General features: G+C 33.4%; 1 protein-coding gene across 1 annotated transcript in view; it reads left to right on the forward strand.

Moving 5' to 3' along the window:
* LOC126966724 (ammonium transporter Rh type B-B) overlaps positions 1 to 19,628 on the forward strand; it is a 58,786-nt gene that overhangs the window by 30,761 nt on the left and 8,397 nt on the right. The window contains exons 4-10 of the mRNA XM_050810989.1: positions 7,094 to 7,285; positions 11,083 to 11,225; positions 12,178 to 12,343; positions 14,499 to 14,611; positions 16,217 to 16,411; positions 17,771 to 17,932; positions 18,692 to 18,788. Coding sequence (XP_050666946.1) covers positions 7,094 to 7,285; positions 11,083 to 11,225; positions 12,178 to 12,343; positions 14,499 to 14,611; positions 16,217 to 16,411; positions 17,771 to 17,932; positions 18,692 to 18,788 — 1,068 coding nt within the window. The remainder of the gene's footprint in view (positions 1 to 7,093; positions 7,286 to 11,082; positions 11,226 to 12,177; positions 12,344 to 14,498; positions 14,612 to 16,216; positions 16,412 to 17,770; positions 17,933 to 18,691; positions 18,789 to 19,628) is intronic.

Here is a 19,628-nt window from a genome sequence, read left to right on the forward strand (position 1 = left end):
AAAACAGAATCTTTAGAAAGATACACTCTAATTAATCGAATAATTCTGGAATGTATACAAATGAAGTATTCATAAGTTTTAATTTCGTCCTAATGGCTCTTATAATGCTCTACTATAAGGCACTGCCTTTGCAAATAAAGTCGTGACTTGCCTTTTAATATTCCTCCATAATAATTCCTATATCAATATAGCGTTATATTTACTAGAGCAATTTGCAGCGACGTGCTATTATAGTATAAGATTTATTGACTTACCGTCATGAATGTCACTTTTATTTTGTTTACTACATACCTACTGTAATTAGATTTATCTAATCTAATTTAATATGTGTTACTAGCTGACCCGGCATACGTTATTTTGCCATATATAAATTTAATTAAAATATTTTAAGGGTTTGACTGCTTTTTCTCCGACGTACTTTACAAATCCGACTACCATGAAAAAGTCTCTCCATTTTTTATATACATGATACTAGTGGACCCGACAGACGTTGTCCTGTACACACGTCTTAAATTTGAAAAATCGGTCCAGCCGTTAGGAGGAGTTCACTAACATACACATGAGCAGGAGAGTCATATTATATGGACGGAATTGAGAATCTAAACCAATCTCAAAATCACTGGAACACACAAAAAAAATCATCAAAATCGGTCCAGCCGTTTAGGAGGTAGTTCAATTGTGAATCTAAACCATTCTCGAAGCCACTTGAAGGCACACAGAAAGTTTCATTAAAATCGGTCCAGCCGTTTAGGAGGAGTTCAGTTACAACAGACGCACAAAAGAAATATATATAATAAGATATTTATTCAGTATAAATAAATGACACACACAAAATGTGGTAACAGAATTTTCAAAATAGTGTGATAAACACTTTCATTATACGTCATTATAATGATTATGTATTTTTGTAACTCCTACGTGCTTGTGCGTCGCAAACAGGAATATCTCGCAGATTGCAGTTTATTTTCATACTGTTGATTGCTACTTCTTGAGACTTATCATTATATTTTGGATAATTCATACTATATTTTTATAAATTATTATAGCTTATGTGTTATTCTAATGTGTAAGTTATTACATTACATTATTGTAAAATTCATAAAGTAATTAAGTAATATCATTCAAGAAGTAACAAATATATAATATTAGTAGTAAGGATTGTGTCTGTGAATAAAAATTTGCTTTACTTTCCTCGATTTTTTTTTTTCAAATAATAAAAAAATAGATTGTTTGACGGACAAACTTATTCTGCACAAAGAACATGCTCCTAAGAGTGAACGTTAATAGTTTTTGTGCCAAACCTTATCGTTCGTAAAAAATTGAATATGTCAAAGCTGCCTTTGGCTGAGTAATTGTATAGGTAGTGACAATATTCGTTTTTAACTGTACCTAATTTAATAAACCTATATCTATATATCTACGATAACAATATTATATCTATAAAGCCTACCCCAGCGTGAACTGTGGTGTATCAATAGTAAAGTTAGCTGAACGTGATCGGTACCTAATTGTTTCTGCAAACTCCACCAGTTTAGTTAATTTAACATGCTCTGATTTGAGAATTAATTGTACACAAACTTACACGAATGTTATGCGTAATTGCTTAAACAAATTACTGAGCCAAACTTGATGCTATATCACTTATTAGTATTGCATTATTATTAAGTTTACGGTTAGTAATGGATATAACCAGGTGTGCAGAAATTATTCCTTTTCTTCTGTTTAATATAACATTTTGATTCGATTAGGTACATAATATAATGGTTCTGTGATTTTTGAAGTGATATTTCTTTAGGCGCGTTATGAAATAATTATGAGAGTGAAATTTTAAGATGCGCGCGCATCACTGTAATACAAAAGTAACAGGTTGAAGTTGGTTCCTAAAATTTTCTTACGTTTGCGTCATTCGTTATTTTTTTGGTTTCTTCGTCCATTGTTAGGATAGGCAAAGGGTTCAAGCCCATACAGCCGTATTCATTATTTAATAATTAATTGTCACAGCCATCTTTGCAAGATTGTTCTTTCTAAAAACGTAGAATGGCACGAGGAACGAATCATTTTAATGATTTTTGCTTCGTTAGGCTAAAGAAGTATAACTTCTTGCGTGCATACATAAGTACATACACACTTTTTTAAAAGAAGAAGATCTATCTAATACTTTAAAACAAGCGCGAACACCTTATTTTTTATTCTATGACATATATATCATTTGTGCGAATTTATGTAACGTGTGTCATTATTGACGTAAAGTTTATCAACAAAAACAAAGTTGGAATTTATTACGATACAAGCCGACCCGGCAAACCATGTTTTGCCATATAAACAATTTTTAGTATTCAACCGTTTTTTCTCACTTACTTTTTAAGTCCGACTACCACGAAAAAGTCTTTTGATTTTTCGGGTTAATATAAAAAATATGGCCTTCTATATATTATAACAGATGTATTTAAATCATTTCAGTAGTTTCAGAGATTATCCTTACTAGATAGTATTTATTTTTTCGAATTAAAGACGTGTAGGGTCCGCTAGTATTTATAAAGTAATTTAGATTTTTTTTATGGAATAGGAGGACAAACGAGCGTACGAGTCACCTGATGTTAAGTGATCACCGCCGCCCACGTTCTCTTGCAACACCAGAGGAATCACAAGAGCGTTGCCGGCCTTTAAGGAAGGTGTTCGCGCTTGTTTTGAAGGTACCCATGTCGTATCGTCCCGGAAACACCGCACAAGGAAGCTCGTTCCACAGCTTTGTAGTTCGTGGAAGAAAGCTCCTTGAAAACCGCACTGTAGAGGACCGCCACACATCCAGATGGTGGGGATGATATCCTAACTTGTGGCGTGTCATGCGAAGGAGGAAATCGGCGGCAGGAATCAGGTTAAACAGCTCTTCGGAACACTCCCCGTGATAAATGCGGTAGAAGACACACAATGAAGCGACGTCTCTACGCAACGCCAAGTGGTCCAGCCGTTCACAGAGCACTGGGTCCCCGACAATTCGAGCTGCTCTGCGTTGCACGCAGTCAAATGGATCGAGCTGATACTGGGTTGCGCCAGACTAGAGATGACAGCAATACTCCATGTGTGGCCGGACCTGCGCTTTGTAGAGCGCTAGAAATTTTTAGAAGTACAATTCAGTTATATTAGTTAATCATCAACTCCACAAAAAATATTCTTGCTTTCATTACGTGTTTTTGCCTTAACTATCAATAATTGTCATATTCATATTACTACGAAGCTCAGAATAATATTAAAAATATCCGTCCAAAAATATATTTCCATACCAAAATGGACCACAATAAATTATGTTGTTGATTTGTTCATCAATATGATTCGCGGTAATCAAACGAAAACACTCATGTGCGGGAGAGCGCAATGTTTTCACGTGAAAATATTTTTTTATAACACTCCGGAGGCCCATTTACTGGCGTTATACGATTTCATTCGCAATTTTTCATTTAATATTTTTATAAATCTACTGAGTGCTGTTTATAAAAGGCATAAAAGGCATTTATTTTCTCAAAATTGATTCCTTTAGAATTCTTTTTGATGTCATTTCTTATACTACTAGATACTACTACCGCTTCGGAAACAAATGGCGCTCTGAGAGAGAAGAAGCGGCGCAAGAAACTCTCCCAGCATTCTTTTTTTGCGCTATTTTCAATAAAAATATACAATATTGTACAGTCATTTCTATCGCTATAAAATAATCACAATATTCAGCAGTGGAGTAATAGGATTTACGACAGAGCCATTTTTTTATAAAACATTTAAATTAATTTATAGATAATGCCTGAACAGTGGCTGGGACTTTATTGTAGAAGTGTATACATTTACCCTTAAAGCTATTATGTATCTTATGATGTATAATAAATATATATAATGTATCCTGTCTAATTGTTTTTACACGCTTTTTATTAGCTTCACCTGTATGTATGTTTGTTTGTAACCGACTCATTTGGGCGCGATTTTGACCCACTCTTAACGGCCAGATTTCGTTCAAACTTCGTAGATTTATCGAGGACCGATGACAATACATTAATTTGATAATAAATTTCAATTTGCATATTAAGATGTTTGTTAATTTATATAATTTCCATCTATCGTCTTTAACGCATTAATTGAAATTAAATTTCAAAATAAATTTTCTATTTTTTAGTTCCGTTTTCTATAAAAATCGTGTTTTTTAGTTTTTTTTTTTTTAACTACTATTTATTTCAGTAATATTTCAAATTTGAGCAACTTTACAAAATGAAAGACTGGTGTACGATATTAATTGAGATCGAGATAGATATCTTGGTTAATAACTCTAAGCAATGAACTATAAGCTACTTAGCTTCGACCCTAGAGACCCTGACCTTCGTCCTTAGCGATCCTTACCTTCGCAGGAATTCCGGTAGATGCAGATCTGTATGATGACTATGATATTATATGCCGAGTTATAGATGTATGCACATATATTTATATGTTTTATTTTTATTTATATAAAATATGAACAAAGAATATACATTGTAAAAACAGCAAAGGATTGACATCAATGCATTATCTAATTCTACGCCATATGTTACAAAATGTACAAAATAAATATAATAAAAACAACATTAAATTGTATACTTACATACAATTACTAATATCTATAAAAAGTCAAAATCGGCTTCAAGAATATTATTTACGTACTAATACGTACAAGAAATCATCTACAAATAATATGTACCTTACTTAAAATATTTATTTGAACAAGGAAACCATCTCCGAACCAACCAAAAAACGGATACTTGATTTAAACCAGTGCTTATCATTTTATATACAATTGTAACAACTATCAATTCCTGTGAGGAAGTGAACGAAGAATACTGCCAAAATAGCTAGGCTGATCCGTTGGCCAATATGACCAGCGGTTGGGTTACAAATGGCTTTATTGAGACGCGTAGATAGTACAGTAGGTAGTTTAGTAGTAGGTTTTTGTTTCAAGAGGTGTAAAATAAATTTACGTATATAGGCCCTGATAAGGGGTCCATATTTCGGGCCCGCCCCATACCGACTAAAAGCCTCTATTATGTTGGTAGCTCGAAAGTTTTTCCAGCGAAGTCGGGCGGATGCAGTGGAGGCCATAGGAATGCCTTAAAGTGACATTTATCGGCAAACGTTCTTATCTATTGTTTACTTATCTGTCTAGTGCTTCTGTGGCCCGGGTACTTTTATTCTTTCTTTTGTTTTTAATTTTAAATTTTAATAGTATTATTATTAGTGAACACTTGTTTAGCTTTCAAAAGATAATTAACTAATTACTTATTAGACAATAGCCTAAGCCTAAGCTGTAAGTTTTCCGAAAATAATAAAAAAGTATAATCGCTAACTTTTGGATCCATTTGGAATGGAATCAATGGATTTTTATGTGCAAATCAAATCAAATCAAAAATATTTTATTTCATAGATAAATCATATTACACTTGAAATATGTAATTTTTTTCATACAGCTCATTCGGAAGGCTGATTTCCTTAGCGAAGAACGAGCGAGAGTATCTTACTCTAAGGTCGCTCTTTTCAAAACAGATTAGGTAATATAAGTTCTTATTTTTAATGCAACTTACAAATCATTTCAATTACATTATATGCAAAGTGATGCAACAAAAAATACTTTGACTCCAAAGATAATAATAATCGTAACTAGAATTAGAATAATTAATTGGATTGTATAAAAATATCTTTACATTTGAAGTATATCCTTTCCAATATAAAAAATATCGAAATCGGTTGGCGCAATATTGAGTTATTCGTCCATTTGTCGCGCACATTCTTCTAGCAAATATAAGACTTTTATGGTTTTTTCATGGGCACCAAGATCAGGTCTAGACCAAAATACAGTGTACCTACATGGGAAGCACCAGCTTTCAAATAAAAAAAGTATTATCAAAATCGGTTCACCTAGTCGAAAGTTCTGAGGTTACAAACATAAAAAAAACCATACCGACGAATTGAGCAGAAAACCTCCTACTTTTTTTGAAGTTGGTTAAAAGTAAGAAAGATAAGAAGCAATGTCACCAACCGTTGGAAATCCGTACAAATTTAAACGACAGAAATTATTCATTACAAGATATTCTGCAACTATGTATTAAACATTATTTGATAAAATGAACAACAAAAATTTAAATAAACACAAAATTGTGTGCACAACCTCTGCGTAGTAAGAAGACTGTTGCTAAATAAAGTACTAACAACTTGAATGTTAGCTTCATATTACGAGCTTTAAATTCCCAGCATATTTTCAGCTTGCTGTTATAATATTACCCGTAGCAAAAGTTAATTGTTGGAAAAAGCCGGTTGCGTCTATTTCTCGTTTTGTTGCAAGGTCTGGATGTTTTCCAAATGACATTAAAAACATTGTCTTGATAAGCACTGCTGTAGCTATATTTCATTTTAAGCCTTTGTTACAACTTCCGCTGGAAACAATTAAAATTGTGTTTACTCTTTTGTTAGTCAGATATTCTCTACTAAGCGATTGATCTGTTTATCATATGGTTTGATTCTGATTTGGGTGTCTGGTATTATCTGATTTAAAGTCATAGTCAAATAAATTTTATTCAATTGGGCTTAACTTTAGTGCGTTTGAATCTTCACTATAAATATTTCTTATAAATTACTGAATCTTCCATATTATGTTCGGATAAAGTTCGTAAATTCTTTTCAATCAATAGAGTATTTTACAAGGGCTATAATATACAGAACAAATAGCGTTTAAAATACCTAATATTTTATGAAAAGTAATTGGTAGCGCCAGGGAATTGAGAGTGTATTAATAAAAAGGGTACTCAGTTGAACAGAACAGGAATCATTGGAGTAAAGGGAATAGCTGGTACTCACCTCTTCTGCGAGATCGTGGGTTCTTCTATATTCGCTTTTATAAAGAATAAACTGTATAAATATAAATAATCCTATATTGGATGCATCAGCCTTTAGAGCTTGAATTCATTATTTGGGTAAGGATACTGTACCAATCACGTACATATAAGGATAATTTATATATCGTCTGGGATTTCTATATAAAATACATAGGGTCTTCAGAATGCAGTCATAATTATCTTTATTTGGCTTTCAGGCTATGAAGACACTCACGTCATGATCTTCATCGGCTTCGGTTTCTTAATGACCTTCCTGAAGAAGTACTGCTACAGCGCGTTGGGATTCAACTGGTTCCTGGCCGCGCTTGTGGTGCAATGGGCACTCCTCAATCAGTCCTTCTATTCCATGAAGAACAATACTATTGAGATAACAAAGAAGCACTTGCTTGGTATGATATTTTGTATTATAAGTAGCTGCCCGGATAGACTTTGTTCAGTCAAAAGTAAATAAATATGTGTAATTTCCGAGTGATCCCGTTATTTATATCTCAACAATAAATGACGATAATACTTTAAGTTTCGTAGACTACAACTTGATGATACTCATTCTAATGCTTTCCCGGCCGGTACCGCCGCAACCGCTAAGTCCCTGAATTTTAAATTTGTTATATTTTCAAAAATATTCATGTAAATTGCATTCTGTAAGGAACCATATTGATCTATATCAAATGAACAATGTCTTTAAAGTACTCGACTGGATAAGGATTAATGCTGTATTGATTAAAATCAAATTGCAAATTGGCCCATATTTCTCGAAAAAAGAAAGGGTAAACCGCTAAATACATCCACTGTAAAAGACCATAAATTGACGGGATGGCATCTTGCTGTTAAAAGTGATTCTCCGATTACTATAAGGAATCAAACAGTTATCGGGAGATATTAAGGTACACGCTCTTTCGTGTATTGACAAAGAAGACCTGGAGCTTGGTGTCCAATCTCGCCATACAGGACATGTCCTAAGTCAATCCTTATAGTTTAGGAGAGTGGCTCGATTGAAGTCCTTGTTGAATTTTTAAAATTGCGTTTTTTTTTTATTTTTCATTCAACGTTCTAGTTATGCTTGCTCCATTTCCAATGAAAACTCATTGATTCTATAGTTTTTCAATAATAATTCTATAGACTTTTGCAACATATTATGTTTTGTATTTCAAGTATTTCAACTTTATTTTTCCACGAAATCGCGAAATAAAGAATATTGAGAGATGGTAGATGGACACCGAAATAATGGTTTTTGGGTTCCTTTTAACTTTGGTAGTGTCACCATCATCATAATTTCAGCCGGAAGGCGTCGACTGCTAGACAAAGGCCTCGGTAGTGTTGAAGTCTAAAATGATATTTCCAATTAATCCATCACTTGTAAAATACTCTAAATAATAGAAATTAAATTTGAAAACATAATATATGAACGATGCGGGACTCGAACCCGAACTCGCGTTCGAAACCACAACCTGGAAGTTGAACGTCACTGAATGAATACGTCACTCGAACGATTGGCTCAGTGGAAAGAGCGCCCAATGGAGAGAGAGAGGTCGCGGGTTCAAGTCCCGCATCGTTCATAAATTTTGTTTTAAATTTAATTTGTGTAATTAATCCCAGAAGTGAGGGTTAGGTATCACTTTAAGAAAAAATAACAAATTACTCTCAATATTACAAAACACCTATGAATGCCGTGTCATTTAGCCCGTGGCAATGACAAAATAATTTCGTACTGTGTAACCATTTAATAACCATTGAGCGTACTGCCCAATTGTGGGCTATGAAACGGCTAGATTTTGAATAATTGTTGCATTGATTCCCCGCAACGGAGAGTAATTAATACTGTTTCACAGGTTAAAGGGTGTGAACAGAATATCGGCGGTGCTGCAATAATTAAATTTTTTTGTGATTAACGTTGATTGAAATTTTAATAATATTAAATACTCTTTAAATACTTAAATAAGAGTAATTAACAATTATGAATAGGTTGTTAATACTTAATATTTAATAATAATAATAATAAACTTTATTTCACAAAAACAGAGGTTCACAACACTTAAATATATATGTACGTCTTAAAAATTAACTTATCTTAAATAAAATACAGTGTTGAATTGAAATTCTGATACCCATGATAAGATCTAACTTGTGTTATGGGTATCAGTATTTGCGTAAATCAATTTATATTGGTTTAAGATAATAATAATAATAATTCATAATATATGTATATACTAACAACATATATGCTTTCAAATACTGTACACAAGTATCAGAATATGTTCTCCTTGTAATCCTTAAACTAAATTTTGCCAGAGGGCATATCTATTCCAAATACCACCTTAGAACTATAAGTTTGAGCTAAAATAATTACAGACGACTATGGCAATTTATCAACTAAGGTTAAGGTTAATACTAAGGTATTCCCTGAAGACGCTGGAATCTGGAATTTTTCATCGAATAATCAATGGAAAAATTATTCACAAATCTTAAAAGTAATTCCTTGAGAATTAATTTTGATGCCACTTTTAATCACTTCTACCGCTTCGTGGAAACATAGCGCGCTTAGAGTGAAGACACGGCATAATAAGCTCTCCCAGTATCCTATTAGCGCTCTTTTAATAATATTACTGTTATTGTAGGCCGACAACGCTCCTATGATACCTCTGGTGTTGAAATAAAATGTAGACGACGATGATCACTTAACATCTGGTGACCCGCACACTCGTTTGTCCTCCTATCCCATAAAAAAACAGATTATCCCTCTCTATCAAAATATCAAGTAGTAGCAAAGTTGTACAGTCTAAGGAGTTGGAGTTGTAGTGATTGAAGGGTCATCACCAACTTGTTATACCAAATCTTGTTTTATGTAATTTGTGGTTTTAAACTAATGATTCTAATTATTTTTATTTGAAGAGCAAGTTAAAGTACTATTATTAATACTTAAGTTTTGAACCAATCCAATATTTTATAGATTTATAATCTAAATTAGATTTTGGTGAGCTATTTTTATCAATTCTGTGACATATAGAGTTATATCTTATATGCCCAACAAAACCCTGATGCATGAACATTAAAATATTCCCATAAAATGTGAAATTTTCATTAGAATCTAAGGAATTCCCCAGCTTAATGCTTGAGGGGGAAACGCGTGACTTTGATAAATTCTTGGCATGAACACGGGGAGCTCTCGTTTAAGTATCATTTACATGATAAGTATGTTTATGGCATCCGCAGAGTGATGGCTCACATCATATTGGATCACTTAGTGTGGATTTGGTTTCATAATAACAGTTAAAATTTTATGTTTCCTATAGTATATAGTGCAAGGTCCATGGTTTTAAATTCCCTATTGAATTCAAAGCCTCTACTAATCACACTAGATCTGTGGTATGTGAAAATGTTCTGTAATAGCAATTTTGAACGTATATGCTTTGCGATGTCTTAGACTGAATGATTTCCACATAATTCGCTATTTTAGTTTTGTAATACGTACCTTATATCAACTAATAAAGTAGAAGAAATCTGCATTTTTATAACATAGTAAAGTTCTCAAAACAAATATAATTATTTCTTTACAAATATAATTTTAGAGGCGCATTATAACATAGATATAACGAGAAACACTTAAAATTTGCTATACAGCATTACACTGCTATCCGTCTAAATCCAATATTTGCTCCTCAACTTTTCAATAATTTTATTATATAACAACAATTCACACTGTAAATGCTTACGTATTATTAAAAATTTGTTTGTCATGACTTCGAAGTAATGGTCTTTTACTACAAATACTAGGAAATCAGTTTCTAAAATTATGTTTGAGTGTCTCTGTTTCGCCAAAAGTTTTGTTCTTACACTTATTAAGCGAGATTTTTTTCATTGCTTTTTTCATTACTTTTACACATTTTGATAGCACATGGAAGACATAGTTAATTTATTTTATTTTTTTATATTTATTTAACACACAAAAAAGTATTCTACAATTATATTTAAATTTCAGTACAAACATAAACCCATTCGGGTTTTACGGTGTACTACACTCGTCACATGTTATTAATAATTAATTGTGAAAAAAATAACAAAAACTTAAAAAAATTGGGGTTGAGCAAAATTAAAAGAAATATTGTTTTAATTCTCAGTCTCACAGGCAAGTTATTGAATTTGCGTGAATTTGTAATGGCAACGAAAATAATCAATATTATGATTTCAGAGGCGGACATAATGTCTGCAACAGTTTTAATTACTTTCGGCGCATTGCTCGGATACGCGAGCGGTCTACAGCTGCTCTTCATCGCAATCATTGAAACAGTCGTTGGTTGCTTCAATTTCTGGCTTGTCGAACATATATTTAAGGTATGTATTAATTGAGTTTAATTAATATTATTGACAGTTGTAAATCCTTGATGAATTTGTAGCTAAGCGCGTAACACTTCTGACAGATCTATTTCGGGATACTGATTATAATTTAATATCCCTGTTTTAAATTGAGGCGTATTTGCTCAGCATAATCCAATTAGTTGGGTTCATTTACATTAATATGATCAGTGCATCATGGTTGTTATCGCCAGTGCGATACACATTAACGCAGGTCTTTCACAAGGTTGCGAATTATTCCCTATTCTATTTCATTTGCACATCGTATACTGCAAGTAATTAACGCATTGCTATGTAAAAAACAGCGCAGATAATTATCTGCGTATCAGCGGAGAGAAGCTGAACAAACTTTATTGGAATCTAAGTCTAAATTAAGTCCAGCTTAAGCCTGAAAAGACACAGTTTTGTGTGTTTACTGCTAACAAATTCGGGAAAAATTTAAAAAGGTCTTTTATGTCTCCTTGATTTTAAAACACTGACGCTAGGCCACTGCCTGTTTGGGCATACTTGGCTACAAAGCTTTTTGTACTCAATAAGGTGAGGATACTTTGCAGATGGTCAGAACATCTTCCGTAGTAGTAATTCCAATCATTTTAAATACTGGCAATTCAACTCTTGACTCCTGATGTTATGATTGTCTATGGGTGATATGGGGTTATTTCCACTTTCCATCAAGTTGTGGATCACTTAAGCGTTTACTATTTTTTTCTTTCTTTTACCTCCTTTCCTTTCTTTCATTTGTCTCGTTGCAAAATTCTAAGACCAAATAGTTTCCATGGATCTTTGACCACCTTTATTGCATTCAAATATGACTGAATTGTGATCAATGATTTTCGGTCAATAATAAATATCGCAAAAAAAATTTTATCTAAGTTTTAACATTATAAAAAGTATTTTATTTAAATAAAATAAGCCTATCTGTATTCTGCAGGCTGCTGATGTTGGTGGTTCGATAGCTATCCACGCGTTTGGTGCATACTTTGGTCTGGGTGCTAGTCTGGCACTCAATTTTAAGAAGAAAACTGTTCCGAGCGAAGGTGCACCGACCGTTAATTTGAATGGAGCAAGTTACGTCTCTGACGTCACTGCGATGATTGGTAAATAAAAAATATTTGACTTGTAGATATTACTTCTGATTTTTACACGAGATTTATTAAAGTGAAACTTTTATTACATCGTCTTAAACTTTTTCGTCTGTGTGTTGCATGTCGCGTGACGGTCGGGCGGCGCCTATAGTTCGCAGCAGCTGACGTGAAGCTAAAAAGAATTGAATTCTTTTTAGCTTGACTTATAAATTTATTTTCGAATATTACAACCTAATTTTTATCATACTCAATCCTTCCGAATTTCATGCGTCTACATTTCAAGGACCAATGACGATATCATATTTGATTATTGATCCTTTATCCTAACCAAGTTTAAAAGGATACTAATAATAATGGCTCTAATAATTATGTACATAATTTATTTTGCGACTAGAAAAAAAATTAAAGAATAGAAACAACCCGCATTGTTAGCCAGTTGTAATAAATAATATAATTTTTAAACAATGAGTGGTCGTTTAATTTAGTTGCATTTGACTTTTTTTTTATTTTCGGCTTGCTAATGAATTGCTATAATTCATGAACAGCAAAATATAATAAATAATAACCTGTTGAAGTCCCAATACTGTGACAATTAGCGCTCTAATAAAACGAAAAAGAAAAAAACACACGAGCGTAATAATGTCTATTAAGATATTAAAATGACCAAAAAAATTATGGTAGTAAGTGTGTCCAATTTTGCCAACGCTTTGTTGATATCTAGGTAAGCCACCTGGTAAATTGATCACAGTATTTATTAAGAAATCGTCAAAATTTTACATGGTTGACAAAACAAGGATGGTGTTCACAATTTCTGTTATAAGATTGTAACGAAGAACAATTTACGCGGGTGCATAGAGCAGGATTGCCCGAATTGCTGAAGACCTACTACTCTATAAACTGTTGCCTCACTTAGTGTTGCGAGGTTTCATCCCATCATCTTGTGTCTTCTACTGCATTTTATGGGGTATTGCAATGAGCTGTTTTACCTGATCTTTACCGTCGAATTTACAACACTATGTTCCACAGTACAGTTTACAAGGAACTTCCTTCCAAGTATTATAAAATTGCACGTTATTTCTATATCCATACTCTATGGGTATTAAAAGAGCAAGTGGGCACCTACCTTAAAGGCTGACACATAACTGTAGATGCCTCTGATGTTGCAAAAGAGTATGAGTCTAGGTGATCACGTAGGCGGTTATCTGTTTTTTTTTATGAAAATAAGGGATGAGACGAGCAGGGCCTTCAGCTGATCGTAATTGATACGCCCTACACATTACAATGCAGTTCCGTTTAGGATTCTTGAAAATCCAAAAATTGTGTGGCACTACAATTGTGCTCGTCACCTTGAGATATAAGATATTAAGTCTCATTTGCGCAGTAATTTCACTAGCTACGGCGTCTATCAGACCGAAACACACATTTACACATAACATATTTTTGACACTTTTCTTATACCCTTTTAGTGTACTGTCTCTCTTTTATTGTATTACAAATGGTTGCCTGGAAATGATCACTATATAGTGATAAGGCCGCCATTTGCACCATATGATGTAATTATGTATGTTAGTAATTTAGTTGGTGTGAAAAAAGTGTAATAAATAAATAAATAAAAATTTCTGCTTCACGGCAAGAATAGGCGCCGTTGTGGTACCCATAATCTAGCCGGCTTCCTGTGCAAAGGAGCCTCCCACTGGTGGTGGTTAGTGATCACCGTCCACTTGATTGTGAAAAGATGTCCATTCAATTTATAAAAATAATATTTATTTTTAAGCATAGACAGAATTTAATAGATAAAATCATGGAGAACCTGAAGGTGCTTAGATTTGTGAGCAACCTTATGTTGCATTTTCTAAGCCTTCATTAATTTAATATGACAATGAATTTTAATAATAGAAATACTGCAATATATGAACGGAACATAAAACAAAATGGTTACTATTCCGTTGTGTATTTAAAACACATGTTTTCTACTTCAATCATCAAAATAAAAAGATCTGCGCAAAACAAGCTTAAAACCGTTGTCCGCTTTCTTTGTAAAAACGTTATTTGGAATTCAATTACTCAATTGCTCAAGCATAAAGTTCGGCCAAGCTCAACATTGTTCAACTAAAAACTGCGGACGAGCCTCAAAGGAATTCATGCTGACGTGTTCATACTATTGCAGGCTCCATTTTCCTGTGGATCTACTGGCCATCATTTAATTCTGCGCTCACGAATTCCAACATGGCGTATCAAAGGGCTGTCATCAACACTTACCTTTCTTTGGCTGCAGCTACTGTGCGTATAGTTCTAATCTTATTAAACCGAGTAGACCCGCTACAGGACTAATTAATTAAACTAATATTTTAAGTAATTGTTGATAAGACAACTAAAAGTAAAATAAAATTGCTATTTGAATAGTGAAATAATAGTAATATGCGAAACTAAAGTGGTAGTGGGCAGGGCCCATAGCTCGACGGAATGGCCGTTGGGTCTGACCACGTTCTGCGAGACCTAGTGTTGGTAGGTCCCCCGCATGATGGACCGACGATCTGGTCAAGATCGCCAGAATACGTTGGCGTTGTTAACTGCCCTCATGGCAGTGCAGGACTGATCGTCATGACGATCTTTGGAGGAGGCCTTTGTCCAGCAGTGGACGACTTCAGGATAAAATAATGATGTTGATGATTTTAAATTAAGAGCAGACCATTTTTTTCACACCTCAGCATAATTTGTAGTGCAAGGGGTTCTGATCTGGGCTAAAGAAGGTGCGGGGCCAATCTTCAGCTCTTTTAAAGTCCGTTACGTTCACTTCCTGCCATGCAATATGCAACATGCAATAGTATTAAAATATTGAGTTATCGTTGAAGCAACTGAAAATAAAATAACACACTATGTCGAACTATGTTTGTGACTTATTATATTTTATTTTTTTAATTTATTTCCTTTGTATTACTTTGAATATAACGTTTGTTAGTTATAGTTGTAAAGCTAACGACTTAGCTTTACACTTTCCAAAAGCCGTACACACCCAGATTCCATTGGTGGTGCAAGGGAGCATGTGAGGAGTATAATCACTTACCACTAAGGAACTCTTTCGCTCATTTGTCTTATAATCTCTAACGAGACATATTGTATTGGAGGAAAATACACAATATTTTACGCTTACGCCATGTGTTGTTAAATTAAATAATCAATTAAGACTTCCAAGACTAATATGGCTTTAAGTACCATTATATCATAATAACGGTAGATTTACTATCATTCAAACATCTATTATATCTCTTTTACTACTTAAGATAGTTTCCAAATATCTGGAGGCTGGAATTCCTTCTGTTGTGTTATTGAAAATGAAAGAATGAAAATACCACCTAAATCGGTTCGGTAAATTGATAATACATAAATATGTTATTTCGGTACAATTTATTTATTTGTTATCCAATTAGCACGGCAGTGCCACTAACACTAATTAGACGAAACACTAAAAAGAAAAATTACAAACAATAAAGGAATATTAATAGGAATAATTGAATTAATTACACAATTTCAATGCTCTCCGCGCACCTTAGTATTTCAGAAACTGGGGAAGTCCATCATTGAATGGATCCCATTGAGCATTGTATTATTATTATTACTACGTATTACCGGGTTTTTTATGAGTTGGAGATAAAAATAGAGTGGTAGGATGCGCCTAAATAATCGGAATGAGGGCATTTCGATGTACCAACTATCTACCACTCGTTAATGACGCTAGCCACATATTCATCATCACTTGTATCTGTGTAGAAATATCGGAAAACTTGTGGGTTCATTTTTATACGCACGATTCGAGGATTTCTGGATCATCGAATCGTGCGTATAAAATATTGCGATTTTATTTGTAATAGTACTATTTATAACCAGGTTACCACGTTCGCGTGGTCGGCAGCATTTTGCAAAGAAAAAGGGAAGTTTGACATGGTGCATATTCAGAACTCGACATTGGCGGGTGGAGTGGCCGTGGGTTCTGTGTGCAACATGTTCATTGGTCCTGGTGGCGCCATTGCTATTGGTATTGGCTCCGGCATTATCAGCGTGCTGGGATACACGTATGTTACGGTAAGAGTTTTTATATTCACGTTGTTGAGAGGTTTTGTTCAAAGAGTAAAGTGGTATTTTAAAACCTCAATAATTATTATTTGTAACTTGAACATTGCCTACTCCTTCACGCAAGTACAAATAATAAGTTGATAAAATTTGAACAATTTTGAATATTCAAAGGGATGGAATTTGACCCAATATTCAAAACTAACAATAACGATTCATTTTGAAACAAACGCAAGTTAAGTTTTAACAAGTTAAGCTTTTATTTTATATTTAAACTTTATTAAGTGTTTTTAACACTATCTTCATACCTGTGCAAAGAGGATACAAAACATACTTGATCATTGATTACGAATGATTGAGGCATATTCTGGAAAACGGATCTAAGCTTTGAATAAATCAATCCAATCACTAAAAGTGGTCTTGACTATAATATATCCTTTTCTTTTGGTGTGGAACCTAGTCCAGTTCAAGAGACTATAGAAGATAATTTGATTTAAAATTCAACTTCATACCTATACGAAAAGACCATAAAGTTCTATAGTATATAGCGATCAATAGATCTCTATGCAGAGTTCCGTACTATGAATATCGTTTCCTATCTTTCATTAAGTAGTTTGAAGCAATATTTGTAGACGGTCGTATCAAGTTTAGGCCGACTCATCGCGTCCTCTTAGTGACGTCTTATGAATAGAACACGTGTCTGTATACTAACTGGATGAGTTTGATATTGGCCTGTCGCTCCCATTGTGGGGATCTACGTGTGACGAGTGTACGTGACACTTGGGCAGTCATTAAATTGCTAACTTGAGGATGTGCATCTTGCTATAGATGTTGTCGCATAAACAGCCAGGCAACGGTTTAAATGGGTCATATTTTAAGGAGTGGTCTTGTGTTAAGGAATAGGAAGATGTAGAATTAGAGATTTTCTTTCTCTTTATGACAAGGTCGGAAAAATCACATTATCGTTGCCGGTTTTCATGAAGTTTAAATAGGGTTCCTTACCTCTTTATCTCCGCAAGGTACTGATTCTAAGGACTCGAGCCATTTACAAAACCCTGAATCCTCAAATATATAATAATATAACTGTTAATATATAACTGTAAATAAAACTGTTTTTCAACTTTGTGTCGTGTGTGTAAAACTAAAATAAAACACAATAGTCTTATAGCTTGTTTTGATAGCTTTCAGAAACATTAATTGAAATTATCCTAACTATAAGCATTCTTTTGCTATACATAAAATAAGACGCATAGATACAATTTCGCGCTCAAAATTCTCACGCAAAAGTCGCTCGGTAATCAACCGATTTGAATCTTAAAGGGCCACGAAGAATTATAAAAGAAATTTAAGAATATTCTTTTTTATTTGCAGCCAGCCTTAGAAAAGATTGGAATCAGAGATACGTGTGGAGTGAACAATCTTCACGGTATGCCCGCAGTTTTCTCGGGAATATTAAGTGCCGGCGTTGCCGCTTCAGCAACATTGCAAGTTTACGGCACCGATTTACATGGAATCTTCGAAGCAATAGCTGCGGTGAGATAATAATTTATGATATTATGCTTATATCATTTGTATCTTATAAGACTGGTGCTACACAAATTATTTTACAAACTTCCTACCGCTGTTTTGCTCTTCATGACGTCATGAGCAAATTCCACAATGGCGCACCTAACTTTATTAATCGTATAGCTGGAGCATCGTTTTTGCACGCTTTTTATTAGCTTCACCTGTATGTGTGTTTGTTTGTAACTGACTCATTTGGGCGCGATTTGGACTCACTTTAAACGGCCAGATTTCGTTCAAGCTTCGTTACATTAATTTGATAAAATTATTACATTTTTGAATTAGCAAAATAAGATTTTTGTAAATTTATATAATATTATCTATCATTAGTAAAATAAGGCAGGAATTGATGCTAATTTTAAATTTCAATATAAATTTTCTATTTTAAAGTTCAGTTTTCTATAAAAATCTTGGTTTTTAATTTTTTTTACTACTTTTTATTTCAATTACGCGTATTGCGTAGTAACTTTACCATATTGTATAATATTCATTGTGGCGGCGTCGTATGGCGGGTTTCCTTCCCTAGAATATGGTCTGGCTTGTCCATCTGTCATGTCCGTGAAAGTTACTTTCGGTGACTGGATAGAATTATACTGGGTGTAGTTCTTAAAATTTTTGTCTTTTTACCTGTTTTTTGAATGCTAATCTCAGAAATTGTTTAAACGTCTTTTAAATAAGAGCAAATATTAGTTATAATATTTAGTGAATACTAAAATTTGGTGCTTGCAGGATGGCAGTGGTAGAACAGCAGGAGAACAAGGACTCTATCAATTCCTGGCTTTGGTTTCAACAATAGTAGTGTCAAGTGTGGGTGGTGTTATTACAGGTAAGTTGTTTTTTTTTTATTATTAGACAAAGAGACTAGACAAGCAAGACGTCCAACTGAGAACTTTTGTTATTCATAAGTGTAATTTATTTGAAGTGATAAATAAATTGATATTGATTTGATTGCAAGATTCCAAGGATCAATGGAAACTTTAATATTATAATATCTGGACGACCGAGACTTGCTCGGATTTTGAGGAATGAACACAAAACTAATAGGATATCTGGATTCGAACCGGGGTCTTCTGCTTTCCGGATCACCCAATGTCCTATCTGAGCTATTATAGTCTTGTATTTAGTGGCGAAAATTACCTTGTATTCTAATGTTATTGTGGTTGTTTCTCATTAAAACACGGATAAAACTACATTTTTTAAAATTGAAACCTAGCTAGATCGATGTCTCGCCCCCGAAACTATCTGTATACTTAATTTAATTAAAATCGTTGGAGCCGTTTCCGAAATTCAGATTATATTATATATACAAGAATTGCTCGTCTAAAGATATAAGATAATGTAGAATACAAACACTACTTTATCAAAAACTAAATTAATGGTAAAATAATTAATCAGTAGTTTGCAATGCGATATTAATTATTTAATAAATAAACTGAAATTGTATAACTTCATTAAAACATAAAATTTATCATTAGTGTTGTTAATTATATTATTGTATAATATTACCATAAACTGGCATAAGGGCTTATTAGATTGTAAATTTGATAGTCGGATTTAACACTTGTTAATGTATTTATATAACATGAAATTATGAAATTAAAATCAAAGTTTACTGAATGAGCATGTTGAAAATATGAAATAAATTAACGTTGAAATTTATGTTGTT

This window comes from Leptidea sinapis, chromosome 11 (genome assembly GCF_905404315.1).
Source record: "Leptidea sinapis chromosome 11, ilLepSina1.1, whole genome shotgun sequence".
NCBI classification, from domain to species: Eukaryota; Metazoa; Arthropoda; class Insecta; order Lepidoptera; family Pieridae; genus Leptidea; species Leptidea sinapis.